Below are 19,790 nucleotides of genomic sequence, written 5' to 3' on the forward strand. Positions count from 1 at the left end.
TCGGATTTGCCTGAATGCCCACAGCGAGCAGTGCACTGCTGCACGTGTTGGTGCTTAAATGCTATGTGAGCCAGGACAGTGGCTTAAGTCTTTCACAGCTAAAAAATAGTCACGGGTGACTTCATCGTTGTCATTTGTTACTATATCTCCTAACAGAAGTATCCATCCCATCGTAACATCTGGGGCTTAAGGAGCCTTTCAGAATGACAACAGGCACTACTCTTCAAGTCCCGTGTTCCTCTGCTCTGGTGTAAGGGTTCCAGGCCACGCATGCACACACGTGCGTATGTGCCTGAGTCACTTGGAGTTTAAGAGTGATCCCGTGGATTACGTTAATAGACAATTCTTACCGAAATCACGCTTGATTTCTCACAACACCGCCAAACCAGTCTGAGTTGGGAACGACCGTGTGTTACCTTTCCCCCACACCAAGATGTTGCCACTCGAGTCTCCGGTAATGGTGTCGCCGTTTTCAGAAAAAGTCACACAGAGGACAAACTTTGGCTTTTCTTGCTTCTGCAGAGTGTCATAAATATATGCACGTATACGTTTAGTCAAGATGTCTTCCGGCTTTATTAATACTGCCTAGACTCGCACTGATCCCCAGAGAGGTGGCGCTACCACCCTGCACGACTTTCACTTCTACCTGCCGTTATGCAACTACTGCAGCAAGAGCATCTGCTCTCACCGAATCCCTGGTCGCATAAGGTTATAGACAGCTCCAGACAAGGAGGGTGTTGGGGGTGAGGGGCAAGGGGTGGGCGGTGTTGTCACGCCTACAGTGTGAGGAACAAGGCCCTGGTACCAGAATGAAGGAGTCCTCTAACTCTGTCTCCGGGTGTAGCTGCAAATGTCGCCAGAGAGAAGAGGCGCTGTCCCCTGGTGCTCTCAGAGGCCCCCAAGTAGCCAGACTAAAAGGCACAGGGTATCTTGGCCATGGTGAGGGCCTGCTCCCCAATTCCCGTCGGGGTCTGGGAATGGTCTTTGCCGCTACACCCACACATGCACCCCCACCCTGGCCTGGTGAAACCGATTCTAAGACCTGAAAGCCCCCTGATGACTAGTAGAGCCAGCGACCCAACCACACGCCAAAACATCCGCTACAGGTGCCATTGAACTTTACCTCGAATAACCCTTGCTTCTTAATGAGGCAGTTTCCCTCTAGCGTCCAGAAGTAGAGGTGTGATTTTCCACAGGTGACTATGATGTTGGTGTCCGTGGGGTGGAAATCCACAGCAAACACAGCTTCATTGGAGCACTGGGCAAAACAGGGGGCTCGGATGGCTCAGGGCTCTTAAGACACCGCAGACCAAGCACAAGCTGCCAGGCACCAGCCCTGGGTCTTCCCCCTGAATTGACCCTCTGTGAACACTAAGCCCACAGCTGCTGTGGCCTTAACCTCTCCTCGCTTGTCTTGCTCACTGGATAGCAGCCCGCGGCGGCAACACGGGGCCCTCTCTCCGTGAGGACTGGTCACTGCAGCGGCACAGAGCAGGCCTGCAGTGGGCTTGGGGGGTGGGGGGGGACTGCACTGCAAGGGCTGGACAGCGGGATGGGCTGTGGGGCGTTTCGTGCACATGTCAGGTCTCCTCCCCATGTAGTGACGGGAACCTCTGAGAGGGGCCGGGAATCTGCACTTTGTGCAGCTCCATTGCTCCTGGCCCACGTGGGCCGCTGAGTTTGCCCGGGATCCCTCCTGGTGTAACTCCTGGGACTGTGCTGGTGGGTCGGCAACCAAGCTGGGGACCCGGGTCCTTGGGTGACTCTCACTACCCTTCACCCTGGCCAGATGAATGATACCTGATTGTTCCTTCTGCTGATAACTCAGTTACCCCTTCCCACACCTGGAGGCTAACTTGCCTCTGACCACCTTCAGCAACGCAGCCAGAACTGACTCATGACCAAACTACTAGAAGGCTCTAGCATGAAAACAGGTGTTAGGAAACGTGACTGATTAGTGTGTAGGGTCTGCATCCCAGTCTCGCAAGGAAGGTGACCCGACGGTTCTCCCCACAGCAAGAAAGGCAGGTGACCCCATGCTAATCCTCACGTTAAGGCTAGTGGATGCCAGGATGGAACTATGAAGTCAATTCTATGAAACAGATTGAACCACCATTTAACAGGAAGAACACATGAAAATGCATGTGGGACTTGCGCTGCTCCAATGGGCAGAATGGATGGGAGGTGGGGCAGAGAAGCCACACCCCTCCCTCCCAAGCGCTCTGGGCCCCGGAGGAGATGGGGCAGGTGGTGCTGGTCTCCCCGGTGCCCAGCCTGCTCCCTCTGGCCCCTCACTGACAGGGGCTGGGAGTGGCACAGCATCTCAGCACCATCACATCTCTGGTGCCTCCTCGACATGTGAGTACATGGGGGCTTTTACTGAATGAAAGAGAGAAAAAGTCATCGAATGAGCGATGCGGTGAATGACGGGGGTCGTGGCCATAGAGCAAGCGAGGAAAACCCCTGCAGACTTCTTGAAGAGAGGAAGACACGCTGCCAGGACTTGGGCCTGGCATCCTGGTGGGGGGAGGGGAGCAAGTCAGAGCCATCTGGGGGAGGGGTCGCCGAGGGCTGCCTCGGGGTGGGGACCCCAGAGCCCACCGGGAAGCAGGGAAGCGGCCGGCAGGCAGGGGAAAGAAAAGGCTCCGAATGGAAAAATTGGCACAGCCGGCATCGGGCCGGGAGAGAGACCTTGGCGTCGGCCAGCCGCTCCTCCCGCTGCCAGTCCCACACGGACAGCACGTGGTCGTTGGAGTCGTCCACGGCACACAGGGTGCTCCCTCCATTCTGGAAAACACACGTATTCACCCAAAGATTACACTTGAGAACAAAGCGGGTTGAGCGTGATGGAAAACGAACACTGATTTTACTTTTAATCAGGACTGCCACATTTCAGTTAAAGAGTATTTACTGACTGATTGCCTCTGAGACCTGCCTGCTTGAATAGACGGGCAAGGAGAGCGGGTAAATGAGGAGGGGGTGGGGCTGATGAAGGGACAGGAGCAGGAGGGGCCAAGGGGCTGGTCCTTCCCAGCAGGTCCACTAAAACCAGCCTTCGGGGCTGCAGAGCCCCCGCCCCCTCCACGGGAGCTGGTGCCTGCCGCACACACAGCACACGCCTGGTACTAACGAACGGGGGGACTGAAGGGTTGTGGGAGGACTGAGAGGACCGGGGCGAGGCGTGAGCTGCCTGGAGATGTGGTTGACAGGGTGGATCTGGGGAACAGCAGGCACATCTGGAGGAAGTGTGGGAGATCACAGGGGCTGTCTGGCTCCTATTAGGGACAGGGAGCTAGCCCCTGTGAGGACAGCAGGGTCCTGCTGGGGCCCCTAGGGAGGGGCAGGGGAAATTCAAGGCCAGAGCAGGCAAACTGCCTCACCAAACCTGAAGACAGCGGGCGGCAGAGCCTTCTGCTATCAGCACACCTACATGGCTGGAGAGGTCTGGCTGGAAGCTGACCTCTGACTGAGGGGGCCAGGGAAGTCGGAAGGTTTCAAGGTCAGACCTGTGCACACAGCCAGGAATTGACCGGGCACTGACACTCCCCCCTCTCCCTCTGGCCACCTGCTCCCTAGGAACAGAGTGTACTACCCTCTCGGCTCAGACTTACCGACTTAGAGAAGGCAATGCAGGTGACGGCTCGGTCAAAAAACCCAGACCCGATGACGTGCAGGGTATTCAATGTCACAGAATCCCAGATGCGCACATGTGGGGGCAATTGCTGGGGAGAGAAAACACGCCAAGTCCTCGACTGTGACGACTACACATCTTTACTTTGAAGCTATAAGATTACTTCACTTTTGTCAAAACACAAGGTCTCTTTCTGCCTTTCTAAGTTCTATTAACGTAAAAGAAAGATTCCTGCTGTCCCCAGGAGGCCATGGTCCCTGGGCCAAGGTAACCTCAGGAGAGGGTACCAAAAGTTGTAATTTTGAACAGCCCATGCTGGACCCCACAGGAATTATTCTACTTTTACTCCTGGACACCCCTGCATTTTAAAAATGAGAAATGACGAGGGAAATGGAATCTCGGACAAGGGTTAGGCTATGACGTTCATGCGGTTACCGAGGCAAGAATGCGTGTGCATTCCTCAGGGCGGCCACCACCAGCTGTTTAAGGCGCTCCCTGGGCCCCACAGGAGCCTGACAGGCAGTCAGTCACGTACAACAAAGACGAGAATTAGCCCCGACCTCTCTCACGGAGTTGCAAGGTGATCTACACTAATCTCCCTCTTTAGAAGCAAGCAGTCCAGAACAGCCGGCAGAGCTGTACCCGGGGCACAGAGTGTGGTTGGCTGAGTTAGGTGCTAGTTCAGACTCCTCTCTAAGGAGCTGGGCAGCTGCAGGCAATCACGTGACCTCTCTGATTCCTCTGCTTGGGCGTGAAAGGAGAGGCTGGGGCAGCCACCACATTTTCACCAGCCCAGAAAGTTCTGATTGATTTCAATGCCAGAAACTGAAATACACTTTTAGTCCACTAGAGGGAGGAGCAGATGGCATGCTACTGATTTCAAAGAACTTTTAAGGTCACTTGATTTAAAAAAAAAGACAACTCTGTCCCACTTATGTGTATTTATATAACAGTGGTCCGATTTATTGTTCCCATTACTTCAAGTGTAGCATTGCAATGGAAAATAGCATAAAGTTAATATTTAAAAGTTGATGTTATTGAACTCTGCTGAAAAATGGTAGCACTTGTTCGCTGGAAGAAAACGCGTTGATAAAAATGGAAGCATTTCAGGTAGGTGGTTTCAGATCACATATTGTTCAGTAAGCAGCTATACTAAGGCAGGGATCAAAAAAGGACAGGAGTTTTGGAAACGATATGACAGTGACCACAGCCTGTCCTAAACAAGGGCCTGGGAGCCAGTTTTGAATTGTGTTCTATTTGCTAAATCCCACCAGTTCTCCTCTGACCCCCTTGAACACCAGCTAACTCCTTGCTGAAGTGCCGACAGGGAATGCGCTAACGCCCCAGAAGCCTCTGAGGATCGCGTGCGCAGACACGCATGTGCACAGATGCGCTCCACGGGCTGATGGCACGCTGATGGGTCCCAGGGAAGGGGCTCAAAATCGCTGGCAGGCACCCATATTCAAATGATTATTCACTATGATTTTAACTTCACTTATTAAATGTGTATTTCATATTTTCATATTTATCATGCATGTAGATTTCTTAAGAATTAATGAATTCTTAGACAAGAACAATGTTATTTATAAACTGGCTGAAATGAAGCTGAATTAAAAGGTTTTTTAAGATCACTGTAAAAGCGTTAAATCACAGTAAAAAAGTCTAATGAGGAGTTAAGAAGTATTCAGGTGCTTGACACCTAAGCAGCCTTGTTCATTGGCAAAACATTCTGTTATGTGACCAGTGTGTGACAAAAATACAAGAGATGCTGTAACTCACTTTTCCGTCCTTGGAGGTGCCCGCGACCTGTCCCGTTGCTATCGTGATCTTATCTGGATGAACCGCTAGGCTAAAAAAAAAAAATCCATAAAATAGCTGCTGTTTAAGGGTAAACTTTATTTTTTCCTTGATCAAGTATAATCTAGTTGACAGTTTAAATAAAAGAAAGACATAATGCCCAACTTCTTACAGACTCACCATAAACTCTGAGCACCCTGGTGATTTTAGTCAATTAGAGCTTATTTCATTTCATCTTTACTCCTCCATCTCTAGAGAATTTTCAACTCAAGAATAACATTTTTTCTTTTGCTTGGAAAATACCATTTCTATCTCAGAACCATTTAATTAGTCTGAAAACTGTATTAAGAAGTCATTTTGAGTATATCAAATAGCAAAGACATCCTAGAAATATGTAAATTCATTGTTCCGTCCATCTGTCCATCCTTTCAAGATACATAAAACCCCATCAAAATCTATGAATTAATATGGGAACAGCAGACACAGCCATAAACACAAGGCAAGACATTTTAATTTTTATTAAAAAATAAAGACCCAAATTAGAAGCTGCTAGCACTAGATGTCTTCAGAAGGCTTCTAATCAGGGGTCAATTAGAGCTATCAGTTTAGGTAATATGGTTGGTTGAGATTGTGTCATAAAGAGAGAAAACCAAAAAGGCGTCTCAGGGAGTCAGGGAGCCAGGGAGCCGGTCCACAGCACAGCATGTGGAGAGGAGCTCTCCCACGGACCCCACTCGCTCCGCTCCCGGTGCTTCTCTTGAGATACGTCCCGACACTGAGCCCTCTGCTGACAGTGCTTCGCCAGTGTGGCGCAAGCCCAAGTCTGGGGTACTCACCACTTCACGTCGTCATTGTGGCCGGCGTAGTGCCTCTGAAGCTGCTCCTCCACGTTGTACAGCACGACCACGGATGCGATGAAATACACCGTCTCGCCCGTCGGCAGCAAGTACAGGTTGTTCCGACAGTCTCGGCCCCTGTACCCGTAGCTTTGAGTGTGTCAAGATAAAACTTTTTTTCCTTGGAAGAGCTGACAAAGCATCAGCTTTATTCAACAGGCAAGAAAATTCAATAGGCGATACAATTCTATAAATGACTACTATTACTCTCACTTTCACAAGTTCAAATAACCTTAAATTGTACAATAACTAGTGCCAAATACTTCCAGCTCCCCAAATAGGTAGTAAAGTTGGAAATGGTCATTGATTTAATGTGAGTACCTATTTTTAATACAAAGATGTGGCTTTATTTTTAGAAAGCAGGTATTATATTTTAAAAGCTGAATTTTTTAGCTTGGTTTAAAATGGTTAAAAATTAATCTATTTTATTTACTGAAGGGAACTAGATCAGATATTCGTGAAGTGACTGGGAGATGAGCTATTTCCAGTTTAGCCAGTTAATCGGGGATCTGGGAATCACCCACGGGTCAGTGTTTTCGCTGAGCTGTTGGAGTTTCATGCGGGTCCTGACTTCCTCGCCCCTCCTCTGGCTTTAAACAGGGCGGAGCTGCTGCTCACAGAGGCTGACAGCGCAGAGTCCTGCCGCACCGCACCACCCTGACTCCGGAAGTGAAGTCCCGGAAGTCGTATTTGGATGCTAATTTCACGAGCATGCTGGACTACTTTGCACCAGATTTTCTCCTTCCTTTCCGCTGCCTCTTGTGCAACATTTATCTGCAGTTACCACGCTTGCTCAGACCGACTCAGCTCTCACAAGAGTCCACAGCGAGTGCACTTTCCTTTCCCTCCTGAACCTCCGATCTCTCGAGGGCGAGGGCCCGACTCCGGAACTGGAATTAGAGGGAGCAGCAGGGCCACCCGAGTCTGTCCTCTGTCACCAATTCAGGTTGTTGTTGTCTTGAGACACAAACTTACAACTGGGAACTGAAATGGCCATTACACTGCGGATCAATGAGAGATACTCGGCCTGGTTTTAGGTTCATGACTGGGAAATTAATCAAATCTCTATTCTAGTTTGTGTCACGTGTAGCTCGTATGGGAAAAAATACACTGGAAAATGATAAGTAACTACTGTTCCAAATATTAAGTAGTGTGGTTATCAACCCTATTCCAAAAAAACTTTTAAGCTTTGACAAATTTTTTTAATTTTTAAAATTATTTTATTGTTGTTCAATTACAGTTGTCTGTATTTTCCCAAGCTTTGATAATTCTTCATGTTTTAGAATATTTTCAAAAAATTAAGACACTGATAATTGACTTTAACATGTTTAAGTCAATTTAAGTTTATTTTTTATTGTAATCTTGGAGCTAAATCCTTTTCACTATCAAAGTACTTGTAAAAGGTGCAGACCACAAACACACACACATATGTGTTTAAAAAGTTAGGTCCTTCCTCCAACCATTCCCAGGTCCTTAGGATAATTACCTGTTGAGATTTTGGTGTGTATACTTCCAAACCTTGAAAACTATTTGGAGAGCAAAACATGTAAACTCATATGTGAAAAAATAGCCTAGCAAAAGATACCACTTATTTGGAGCGAGTACCACTGTTTGATGTTTTCTAAAATATAAACAGGGAGTAGGCCGAACAAGCGTGTGTTTTGGATAATGTTCTCCAGATCTGCTATAACCAACTTAACAATTATTGACTTAAGAAGAAACTAACTGAATCACTTCACTTCCATGCACTGAAATAAATCCCAAAATAGGTTCAGGAGATGCTTCTGACACCTCAATCTGAAAAAATAAAAATATATTTTGGCGGGAGAAATTTAGGTACAGATGACAATTCTAAAAAGTTTCCAGAGTATGTGATTCCCTAGTTCCAAATACAGTAGCAACTCTTCTAAGTGTCATCACACCAACCTCAGTTCACATCCACTTTGTGTGATTTGCACTCAGGGCTTTGCATTAAACTGGCACTCAACGAATATTTGTTTGAGGGTGAATAAAGGATTTTTGCTCTTTTTCTTAAAATCTGCATGGCCTGGAAGGTGGCCTTTGCAGGCTCCTCCAAAGTAAAATAAAGCAGTACAGTGAAGCAAAAGTAGCCTAGAGTGAAAAGTTAAAGCAAAATACAAGGAAGCAGAAAAACCCACGCGTAATCCAGCCTTTTTTGCGGCCCCGCTGTCCTGTCTTTCAGGGCCTTCTCATTGGGAGGACTTCGCATTCCGAATCTCCTGCGACAGAGGCCCTGGGCGCGCTGTTTCCAGAGCAGCAGTCACAGGGCCGACTCGGACGCTGTGGCCCAGGTTCTGGGGAGGGGGAGAGCTTCCTACGTTTTCAAAGGGGGGTTACATCTAGGCTGCGTGGAGATTTCGTTTAGTATGTGGGTACTCACGGTTCTCACCAGATCAGCGAGGCCAGGTTAGCGTGGATGTGGGGTTCCTGCGGCTGCCAAGCCCTACTAGGTTTGGGGGGATCCACGTCCTTCCTTCCAGGCTGTCATTCTTTCTTCCTTTCAGCTTAGCAGCGTTCTGCCAGCATAGCTTCACTCTCTGATAGCTTCGCTTTCTCATTCCTAAGTTCAGCATTTTCTTGCATTCTGGCCGCTGTCTCCTTTCACAGTGTAAAGCCCTGGCTTTTCCACCGCCCCCGAAGAGCTGATTAAATACGGGATGGCTAAAATGATCAGCACTTTCGGTTTCATTAGAACCTCAGATTCTACCCACTGTGATGAGTTTGGCTAAATCTGCCTTTCAATTAAGTGTTTAACTAACTTGATTCTGTCAGAAAAATTAAAACCCAGGCCAGAAACTAGTCGTGCATTTCCCCATAGCTGTCTAAACAATAAAAAATCATTCAGACAGCCACCCGGCTATCAGTCTCCTCTTTCCAGGAGGATGGTGCCTGTGCATCTGAGTGAGGACTAGAGGCCCCCGGGAGTGGCAAGCCAATCACCAACTCTGAGGGAGCTACTCTGCTAGTCTCCCTGGTTGCTGAAGTACAGCCAGTTTTGTTAAATTATGTTTTTTGAGTGGGAGAGTTTGTCCTTAGAAGCTTAAGAGGACTTAAGTTTTACGAGTTTCTATAGTTAAACATGAAGCCGAAAGCCTGGATGAGCTGAGGACCTCACAGAGGCCCGAGGGATGGATGGAGGATACACCCACTCCAGCTTGAGCCTCTTGGTTGGAAGGTCTGCCTTGGCCTCCAGGCTGTAGCAGTCCACCTGGTCCCTGGGCAGGTACATGGTGACCGGGCGTCCTCGGAGGAACATCTTCACGTACCCTTCTTCTGCAAAAGGAACAGAGAGGGCGGTGAACCGCTCGGCGCCCAGGGCACCGGCAGGCAGATGTGCTTTCTCCAGCCCTTCGGTGGAGACGTGCAAGCTTTGCCCTCTGTTGCCACTCCTAACAAACGTCTAACTTCCCCTCACATACTTCTGACATTCTGCTGACCTAAGTACATAAAATACAGAAGAAGATGTAAAAAACAGGAAAGAACTAGGTTCTAGTAGTTTTTCACGAGAGGTTTTGGTGCTTACATTTGCTTTACCGTCGCAATGGGAAAAAACGGCACCCCTCCCAAATGACAACCAACACAAAAAACCCACTGAAACTTTTTACTGAGTTTAATGGATATATAATATCAATATCAAAATTTGTAAGGTACCCTTCAATGTTTAAATTGACTTGTAATAGCACAGTGTAAAAATGTATCTTTGTGTATCTTTTACAATGGACACCCCAAATCAGAAGTACATGCTGGGATGCATGCAAAAAGGACAACGCTCAAAGAAATGCTAGAAATGGAGAACGAAAGAGCAAAAGGGCCCACTGGAGAGGAAAACCGAGAAATAAAACTTCCTAGAGCAAACATTTTCTATCATGAAACATTATAAGTTATTTTACTATAATAACTTACGATGCTTTAGTAACTGTGAGGGCACAAGTAAAACCCACTAATACGCCAATACGAGGCAACCCCTGGACTCAGAAAAGGAGACAACTCGGGGTTTTCTGGCTGCACTTCCAGGGGATAGTGAGGCCAGCGAGAGTGCTGGTGGGCTTCTGATGAGAGTGGGTTCAGAACTCCCCGCACTCAGTGCCTCACCACAGATCACAGGACTGGGCTCTCGTGGCCCTTAAATAGCGGGCAGTCGGGACAAGGGAGATCTGTACGTCACTCACAGAAGAATCATCCGCAGAAGGCGAGTGGTGAGGAAACGCCATGAAGTCACCACAACACCGCTGGGTACCATTGTTACGAATTAGCTCTGTAAGCCTTGTTCCTAAGGGTTTCAAACGATGCCGCATGCAACGCTGCCTGCACAGCCAGAGGCCATCTCAATTCTGTTACTGTGCACACACTGCAGACCTCGAACACATGCAAGTGACACACTCTTCGCTCTGCAAGTGAAGCTCGACTTGGGATGTAAGACAACACGTGTTCACTTCTGCGCAGGGTGCCGGTCACCGTGTGCCAGGGATCCCTGTTAGAAGGCTCTCACTGGGCTCCCTCCTCCCCAGCTCCCCTGGACTAGGCCACCAGGGGCCCCGTCAGAGCAGCCTCTCTTACTGGTCCCCCAGGCCATCTTACATACTGCTGCCAAGTCCGTTAAGGCCAAAATTGAATTTCACAGATCTCCACCAAAATCCTGTACCTGTCTCTTGCTGCATGCTAAGGTCCAACTGCCTGGCCCAGCCACCCTATGTGGGTTCTCCTCTCTGGCCAGCCGTGTTGCTTTGCCACCCTACATGTCTGTCTTGCTCTGGGTCCCTACACAGGCTCTTCTCCTGGCCTCAAACCTCCTCCCTGTCACTATCCCTCACCCAGATCTAAGCACATCAGACTGTGTGGCCCATTGAAAAACCCAAAAGCACCCATCAGACTGACAGATGTGAAGAGAAGGGCCAGCGTGACAGAGCTTAAAGTTAACTCCGGGTGACCTTGTCCACCCCCCTGGAAGGGAGGACCCCAGACTGCAGGTCAGGAGCACAATGCCTCTTCTGCAGCACGCACAGAGCCCACGTGGCTGGATTTCGTCCACGTGTATGCATCTAATCCAAGCATACTACTTGTGCATACTGCAGTGGGGTGTGGCTTACACGGTCCTCAAGACCGAGGCTCGCTTACTTACTCCACAAACCTAAACGACTGGACTAGGCAAAAAGCACCGGACTTAGCCTCGGCGTGGTTTCGGACTGGTAACGCAGACGTCCTACATCTAAAATCAGAACGCAGCAAGGAGAAGCCATGGTTCGTTCAGGCATGTTAGGGTGACAGCACACAGCCACCAAACGCAGAGGTGCCAGGGGACAAGGCCAGCCGCGGTGCAGGAGACCATTTCAAACGGTGGACACCCAGGGCTTGTCCTATAGCTCTCTTAAGGTTTACACAGATTTTCTGGAAGTTCCTGTAATCGGCCAATAATCAATCAAGATCCAAATGACAGCTGCTTCTTTAGACCCAACCAAGTCAATGCTCAGTGGCTTAGCTTCAATCCGAGTGGTTTGCCTCGCAAAAACATTTTCATACAAGGAGAGAATCTGTCTGTCTGCCTGTATGAAAACAGTTTCTGGAGCCTGGGCCACAGCTTTGCTCAGAGAGCTATGAGGTTTCGGAGAGGCGCCTACCTTCGCAGTGTGTCACCCGGCGCTTCCCGTGAGATTTCGGAGACAGGGACAGAAGGGCTAGATAAAGAGACGTGGAGCGCTGCAGGGGGCCTGCCTGCCTGCCTGCTGCGGAGCGCGCACTAGCTCTCGGTGGGAGGTGCCCCTGCCCCCTGGCAAAGAGACCTGGGCACATTTCAGGGATTCTGACAAGTAAGCCTAGCTCCTCAGGCTTACCATCAGTAATGGTAGGTAATTTCATGCTCCCTGAAAATGAAATAAACACTAAAGCTCTTGCTGATAAACCCCAAGCTCTGACTTCTATGTTTCAGTTCTGAATTAAAGGGAAAATCTGGGAAGACTAAAATTAAATGAATGGATTTAACTAACTGCATATTTGTCAATTGTTTTACATTTCAAATGCACTTTTAAGTAAGTCTGATATTCTAAAAATAGCATCTACCTTGTGAAATGTGTTACGAAAAGGCCCATGGAATGGTCTGTGTGAACTGCCAGTGTGCAGGTTAGGAAATCAAAGACAGGAAAAGGGAAAAGGCTACTTCTAGGCAAGTTGTAACTCGCTGCATTCGAAACTCTACTTTTCAGAGAAGTGCAAATATTGGCAGCAGGAGCCCGTGAGTGGGATGGACAGAGGCAGCAGAAGTCTGGTAACCAGAAATCCCCAGCAGGGGGGTCCGATCTGCGGCCCGCAGGCCATGTGCAGCCCAGGAGGGCTGTGAACGCGGCCCAACACAAAATTGTAAATTTACTTAAAACATTATGAGATTTTTCTCGGTGTGTGTGATTATGTGTTGCAGCGCATTTAATGTGTGGCCCAAGACAACTCTTCTTCCAGTGCAGCTCAGAGAAGCCAGAAGGTCAGACACCTCTGCGGCCGACAGCACTGGTGGTGGCCTCTCCCCTCCTCCTTACTGACGTCGCTTGAATCGGTGTTCAGAGGGGGTCAGTAAAGGGTTAGTTTCTATGACCGCTTTACGGGCAGTCTCTGTGATCAGAGTGGCGAGCCCCCGAAGTCCCGCGTGTCAGAGCTGGCTCCCAGAGCAGCCGCTTCGCTGCCTCAGGTCCCAAGGAGGCCAGTGAGGGGCACCCGCACGAAGGTCACGGCAGACTTACCCGCGCTGAAGACGGGCTCCTTGGGCTTGCTGCGGAGAAAAGAAAACCAGGTGTTAAAGGGACACTGGCCGCACGCACCTGAGACCCACGCACGGCTGCGAGCTGGTCTGTCGCATGGGGGCCAGGTGAGTGGCGCGAGTTAACGAGGACAGAGCCCAGTAACTGCAAAAGGGAGCAGCTGCGACCCAGCACCCAAAACCGGGCGCAGGAGGCTGCGGCCCCCACTCCACCCCTGAAGCTGGGCCTTTCTTGAGCCAACAAGTGCTGGAGAAGGAGAACATCTGGTTCATCGAGAGGGCAACCGCCCTGCCTGAATGTGTCCGAAGGTTTGGTTTCTTCCCGTGTGCTTCTGACACATTGTTTAAAAAGCTTACATAAAACTAGCAGAGGGTGCTTTGGAAAGGAATAGGGAAGAACGAGGGGCATCTCACTGGAGGTGTGGGGACACCGCTGTAGACTTCGGCCAGGCTGAGATCACCCCCTGGCCACACCGGGGAAACCAAACCTCCAAAGCCTTTGAGGTCGGGCCACAGGTGGACTGAGGTCACCCCCAGGGGCAAGCTTTCGACAGGGCAACCTGGCAGCAGGAGTCCTCGGACCAGAAGACACAGCCCTCCTGTGACAGCCACTGGTGGGGATGTTGCCCTGCTAGACAGGGAGAGGGTGCTCAGGCGGGGCAAAAGTGTGCCCGTTCGGACACAGAGCCAGTGCCGGACCCCGAGTCCGAGCGGCTTCAGCGTCCATGCTATCCTCACGGGGCCGCCGGCCTCTCAAGTGGCCCCTGCCCTCAGACACACAGCAGACATTGATAAATGCACGCACAGCCGAGGGAGCCACGCGGAACGCGAGCCTGTAGAGGGGGGTGAACCTCACAGGTTCTCTGTGTGTGCATGTTTAAAAAATACACCCGAGCGGACAGCATCCTAACACCACTTTTCTCCTTCACTTTTAACTTGAAATACTTTGAGAGACACCACCAGGAAACTGTCCTTAGCTGCATGGCATAATAGACAGTGTCCTGGGTGTCCGGGTAATCTCCCACAGCCTCGGGGGGCCCTGCTGATGCCGCAGAGGCGTCGGCACCCCGGTTGCCTGTGCTTTCTGCGGCTGCATCTACGGGAGACGGAGTTTCCTGAGCGCTGACCTCTGGTCACAGAACAGGCACTCTGACGGCACAGCCTGTTGGTGGAAAAGCCCCAGGCTGAAATCGGCCTACAAGGCCCTGAACACCGACTGACCCCCTGGCACTTCCTCCCCGAGTCACTGAGCTCAGCCACCCTGTCCCTGGCACCTGCCAGGAGCTCCTGTGCCGGCTCTGCCGCAGGCCCGCCCATGCGGGGCCTGGGCTCAGCCATTCCCTGGTGAGGCCCTCTCTGAAGTCCACTGTACATGCTCTGCAGGTGCCGCTCCCGAGCCCCCCAGTTCATTGCTTCTCCCCACTAGGAGGAGGTGAGTGCAGGAGGGAGGTGCTGGGCTCCGCTCGGGCAGTGTCGGTGCCTGGAACCTGGTGAGGTGTGAGCCCGGGCCGGTGGGAAGAAGGGCTGCCTCCCAGCAGAGAAGCGGCTGCCTGGTGTCCGGCAAGAAGCCCTCGGTCCCCCAGTCGGGCCCAAGTCCACCCTGCCACCTCTGGGGGGCCTGCAAGAGGCCCAGTGTGGAGGACTTCTCTCGTTTTTCTGCTCTGCCCTCAGACGACTCGGGCCTGTGGGCCTGGGCCTCAGACAGGGCGTCTTTCAGCAGTTCCTGCCCTGCTGGCCCCTCAGTCTGAGCTCACTGAGGTCTGCGGGGAAGGGGGTTGTGTGTAGTGGTCCCCCTGGGAACTCTCAGGTCCGCACTCAGCCCTTCCGGATTCTCCGAGCTTTCTGTCGCTGCCCTGTCCTCCCGGCCACAGGCCTCCCTCCTCTTGCAGCTCTGTTGGAGATAAATGCCGCCTTGGGGCGGTCTCCCTAAACCGGGCTTGTCACTTTTTGGACTTGAGTTCATCACATGAAACTTGGTCGGTTTAAAACAGTTGCAATTTCATAGACTACCTGGCTTGTTCTCACTGCTGGGGGCGGGGGGCGGGTAGAGACAGGCATATGATTTTCTAAGCGGAAGCACAAGCCTTCACCCCAAATTTCCCGTATTATTAGATTCCCAGGCAGGGCAAGGACACACAGACATAGGAGGAAAGCTGAAACAGGAGGCGGCAAAGCACACACCACAGAGACATGACGCCGGGGACACCAGGCAGGGCATCGGGAGACAGGAAGCTGTTCTTTCCACCTCGGCTCCAGTCACAGGAGGAGAAAGACATGAAGCCACACACACAGAAACAAGCCGCCCAGCACATGTCCTGGGGCACGGAATGCGCAGCTGCGGCTTCCATCACTCTTGGAAAGAGAAGCCCTCAGGGGGGACCTGAACGCCAGCACACGGCGGCCCGTGGGCCTCGCCTGTGGAGTGGAGAAGCTGGCCTGGGCCTGCCACCCGAGATCACCCAGAGAAGGACCAGGTGGCTCTGAAGTGCTCACGTTTCCTAACTCTCTCCCTCAACTGTGCATCATTTTCATCTATTATGTTGAAAAACATACAACTACTATGCTGCATTATATTAGAAAGTTACATTTGTATAGAAAAAAACACTACGTTTACTTTAACATCCCTTATCCCCACTAATGCACCAAGGGTGCCTGGGAAAAGGCAGTTCCACACATATGTGCAAGTCTTACAAATGCACACCTGTAACACAAGTCTTGCCAACCAGAGAGAAGGGCAAACCCACCGAATATGTGAGGGTACCGATGACCCAATACTGTGGGTGCTCGTCACCACCAGTGACCTGGAGCCGCACCCTGGACACATGTCCTTTCCAGAGCTCACCCTCGGGAGAGTTGAGAGTAGGCCCCTCCCGCCCAGCAGCCTGCGAAACGTGTCCGTGTCCGGGCTGTGAGAGCACCGGGAGACCGCCTCTCAGGGTGTCACGTGACTTGTCTCCGATTACCCACTACTTAGAGCGAGCTCCGTGGAGAGATTTGGCAGCCCAGGTGTGGTTCTGTGTGGGAAGGGGATGGGCTCTGGGACCCGAGGAGACTCCGTCCATCCCTCTCTGAGTGTGGGGCCCATACAGGTATGGCCACCCTGCCTCGAAGCCTATGAGAGAAGCCAGCCCAGAGGAGAGGAAGGATCTCCCCTTGGCGAGCACAGCCTCCTCTCTTGGCTATTCTGACAGTCAGCTGCCGCCAGTATCTGCAAAGTGAACACTGTTTCAATCCCGGGCAGCTTTTCCGGCTGTGTTTTGGCAGGAAGGGCGTTGGCTACAGGAGCTGGCGTATACTCCCCTGTACCGGTGGGTTCAGGAAGACTCCCCTAAGCCTCTTTCTTGTAAGCACTAAGAGGAGCTGGGGACCCCCAGAGGATGCAGGTAGCCTGGAGCCTTCGCAGCCCAGTGACCGGGTCTGGAGGCAGCAGCAGAAAACCAGGCAGTTGGGGCAAGAAGCACTCCCTCCCTCACACCCACAAAGTAGCTACAGCTGTCCCAGCCTCGTGTCCCAAATCCCATGAATGTTCACTGAGGACCTTGGGTGCAGGGGCCGTCCCACCATGGCTGGTTTCCCTTTCATCTGATGGGACACTTGGCACACTGCAGACTGGCCGTCTATGACGTGTCCGGACCCGGATTCCCGAGCATCCACTGCCCTCTGTGTGGGACCGCACAGCACCTTCATCTCCATCACCCAACTTACCCAAGTTGCTAAAAGGGGGCTCAGGGGACTCGGGGGACTCGGGGGGCTCGGGGGGCTCGGGGGGCTCGGGGGCCCGGCCCACACACATCAGACCTGACACACAGGCCACTCGTGCACAGGGATTCAGAGCAGAGTCGGTGGGGGCCAAAGGCTGTCCCAGCAGTTCCAGCAGGGATGCTAGCTCTTGAGAATGACTGACAAGGGTCAACCAAGGAGACCACCTCGAGGTCGCACATCTTGTTTCCCAGTGTCTTAGTCATCTATAAACACGCCGGCCCTCAGCCTACAGTCCACGCCTCCTTTTGAAAAGGATTCCGTCCAAGAATAAAATTCCTTCTGGAAGTCAAAACACTACACTATGTCAGCAAAAATGCTTTACATAAATTGCCCGAACCAGCTTTTGACTAGAAAAAGGGTCATTCTGGAAACACCTATTTAAAGTGTTTAGAAGTCACTGCAGACTCTACTGGGGACAAAAACGGCTGCTTCGCAGACACTTCTGGCCGCCACTTCCGGCGCACCGCGGGGGGTGGAGCACCAGCGTGGAGTCGGGGGACCTGCCCGCCCACCTGTCCGGCCAGTCGCTTCACCTCCACAAGCCGTAGTTTCCTTTGGCCACGGACACTCAGCAGGGAAGCCACCGCTGAGAGGCACGGGGCTTTGGCAGAACCGACTAAACCGGGTGACAAAGTACCCAGAGCATGGTTTATCAATATCACTTCCCTCTCCCTAACTGCACTGACAAGAGTCTGTATGTATTTTCCGGCTCTTCACCTAAGAGCCTCAAAACAAAACAACATAAAGAATATTAGCAATTATGATTTTAATGTTTATTAAAGGATAAATGACCCCAGGGCCTGAAGAATGAAGTAATTTCATCAGTTAAAAATAAAAAGGCCTAATTTGAATAATGTAATTTCCACAGAGATCTGTTTCAGAATCTAAAATGTAGTGTTAAAATCATCCACCAATAGGTGGTAGTGTTTACATACTTCTTAAATGGTTTAAATTAAATAGATAACATCCTTTCACTGTGTCAACGAATATTTATTGAGCAATTACTGTGTGCCAGGCACTGTGCAAAATGCTAGAGATACGAAGAGTAAGAAGTTCCCCAGCTTCTCCCTCCTCAAGCGTCGGGGCGAGGAGGGGCAGGAGAGTGGGTGTGGGGAAGGAGTTCCAGGCCCAGAGCCATCTGACCGGCACCTGGCTCAGCCGGAGGGCCAGGGCAGCTGCCCAGAGAAAGGGGCACCCCAAGCTGCGCCTGGAAGGGCAGGCTGGTGTTCCTCCAGAAATGCCTGACCACACTCCCCCGCTGAACTTCCAGACACGTACGCACATCACTCAGAAGGGAAAACTCTCCATTTGCTAAGTGCTGGGAAGTGTAAAATAATGCATCAAACTATGCATTTGTGTGTAGGTATTTTTGGAATCTGTGTTTGGTTTTATAATAATTTTTTTCTAAATAGGCTTTTTCCTTACTTAGGTTGGCATTTCTTTAAGACTGGGTTTGATCATCTTCCCATCAGTTAATTGGCATTTGTCTTTCTCACTGAACTACCTGATCGAACCCTTTCTCTGCTTTTTAACTGAGTCGTCTGTTTTCTCACTAGTCTGTGTTGAGTCCTTTGGAAAGGAAGGAAATTGGCCCTTTTCAGTCACATGCATCATTAACATTTGTTGAGAGAATGAATCTGTGTGCGCAAACCCTTTCACTTAACCACCAAGCCTTGCACTGTGTTCTGCACGTAGTAGGCACTCAGTATGTTTGGCGGGGCTGTGGAACTGCATGAGCAAGGTACGGGAAGTGCCCAGAACTTCTGATCTCTTTCTTTTCCAGTCGGGGTGAGGGCAGAAACAGGAAGATCTGGAAGATTCTGAAAGGTCCCAGGGAGGAGAGGGACTTCAAAACTGGGGGAGGGGCCCTCAGGCTCGCACCCCAGCCCCAACAGCGTGGAAGGGGAAGCAGTCTCTGGGACTGCCGTTTACCCAGGGCCAACAGTAGGCAGGTTCCACGCTAAGGATTCCACGTGCGTGACCTTATTTAATCCTTCGGACAGCCCGGGGAGGTCGGTGCTGCTTCTATGGCAGCGAGGAAAACCTCAAGGGTGGGAAGGAACCGACGGCAGTCACACCACAGAAAAGCGGCAGAGCTGGGAGTGACCCTGGGTTATGTCACCCAGCTGGTCGAATCGTTTTGTGTTGCATTGACGGGGGTGAAAAAGATTCACCCAACAAATGTCTACCGAGTACCTGCTGTGTGCCAGGTGTTGTTCCGACGGTGGGCTCGCCGGACCACCTTAGAGCAACCTTGTCGGTAACTGAACATCAAACCGAAGCGCGTCTGCCCAGAAGGGCGATGACCCACACCTAAAATGACGCCGCAAGAGTGTGTTTACTGACACAAAGTCACGGTCGTGGAGTCAATGAAACAGAGGCTTCCCAGACACAGGCGGAGAGTACAAAACTACACCCTGCACCCTAGAAACAAAACCAGATGGGAATGTAAGAAAATGTTAGCTGTGAGCCCCTGAGATCAGAGGTGATTTCCACTTCCTCTTTTTTGTACATCTGGTTTTCCTAAAACACATGTTACGTGTGTAATAACTAAGTTTCCCCAAGAAAGAAAGAGGGAACCTCGCGGGGGACAAGCAGCAGCTGGTGTTGGAGAGGCCTCATCTCTGGGCGCGGCGAGGGCCCTGAGCCTGCGGTCGAGGATGAGAGGGAGAGACGGCAATGGTGCCGTGAAAGAAGCACAAACCCGGGGGCCTCGAGGTGTCAGTCCAAATTGCCAGAGCATTTGGGAGGTGGTGCTCCTGGCCGTCTGGGCACAGCAGTCAGTGCGGGGGGTGCGTGTCGTCCGAAGTGAGAGGACTTCTAAGGACCATTTCCTCACGACCGACGTCTTCGTGGTTAGTTTGAAGTTTCTCTCAAATAATGTTGACTCCAAAGAAAGGCAGTTTATATGTGTGTTACAACAAGGTTTCTAGCAGATGGT

General features: G+C 51.1%; 1 protein-coding gene across 4 annotated transcripts in view; it reads right to left on the reverse strand.

The window, feature by feature from the left end:
- Nucleotides 1–19,790, reverse strand: part of EML1 (EMAP like 1) — a 143,147-nt gene that overhangs the window by 16,613 nt on the left and 106,744 nt on the right. For 2 of the 4 annotated variants that reach the window (XM_037031193.1, XM_037031195.1), the window contains exons 5-13: nucleotides 13,071–13,099; nucleotides 11,961–12,017; nucleotides 9,489–9,618; nucleotides 6,265–6,414; nucleotides 5,411–5,480; nucleotides 3,612–3,722; nucleotides 2,692–2,787; nucleotides 1,124–1,258; nucleotides 417–516 (exon numbers count right to left, since the gene is read on the reverse strand). In XM_037031193.1, the coding sequence (XP_036887088.1) occupies nucleotides 417–516; nucleotides 1,124–1,258; nucleotides 2,692–2,787; nucleotides 3,612–3,722; nucleotides 5,411–5,480; nucleotides 6,265–6,414; nucleotides 9,489–9,618; nucleotides 11,961–12,017; nucleotides 13,071–13,099 (878 nt within the window). The remainder of the gene's footprint in view (nucleotides 1–416; nucleotides 517–1,123; nucleotides 1,259–2,691; nucleotides 2,788–3,611; nucleotides 3,723–5,410; nucleotides 5,481–6,264; nucleotides 6,415–9,488; nucleotides 9,619–11,960; nucleotides 12,018–13,070; nucleotides 13,100–19,790) is intronic. The other 2 variants (XM_037031194.1, XM_037031196.1) reach the window with 1 other exon arrangement.

Source organism: Sturnira hondurensis, unplaced genomic scaffold (assembly GCF_014824575.4).
Source record: "Sturnira hondurensis isolate 20B ecotype Veracruz unplaced genomic scaffold, ASM1482457v3 Scaffold0021143, whole genome shotgun sequence".
NCBI lineage: Eukaryota > Metazoa > Chordata > Mammalia > Chiroptera > Phyllostomidae > Sturnira > Sturnira hondurensis.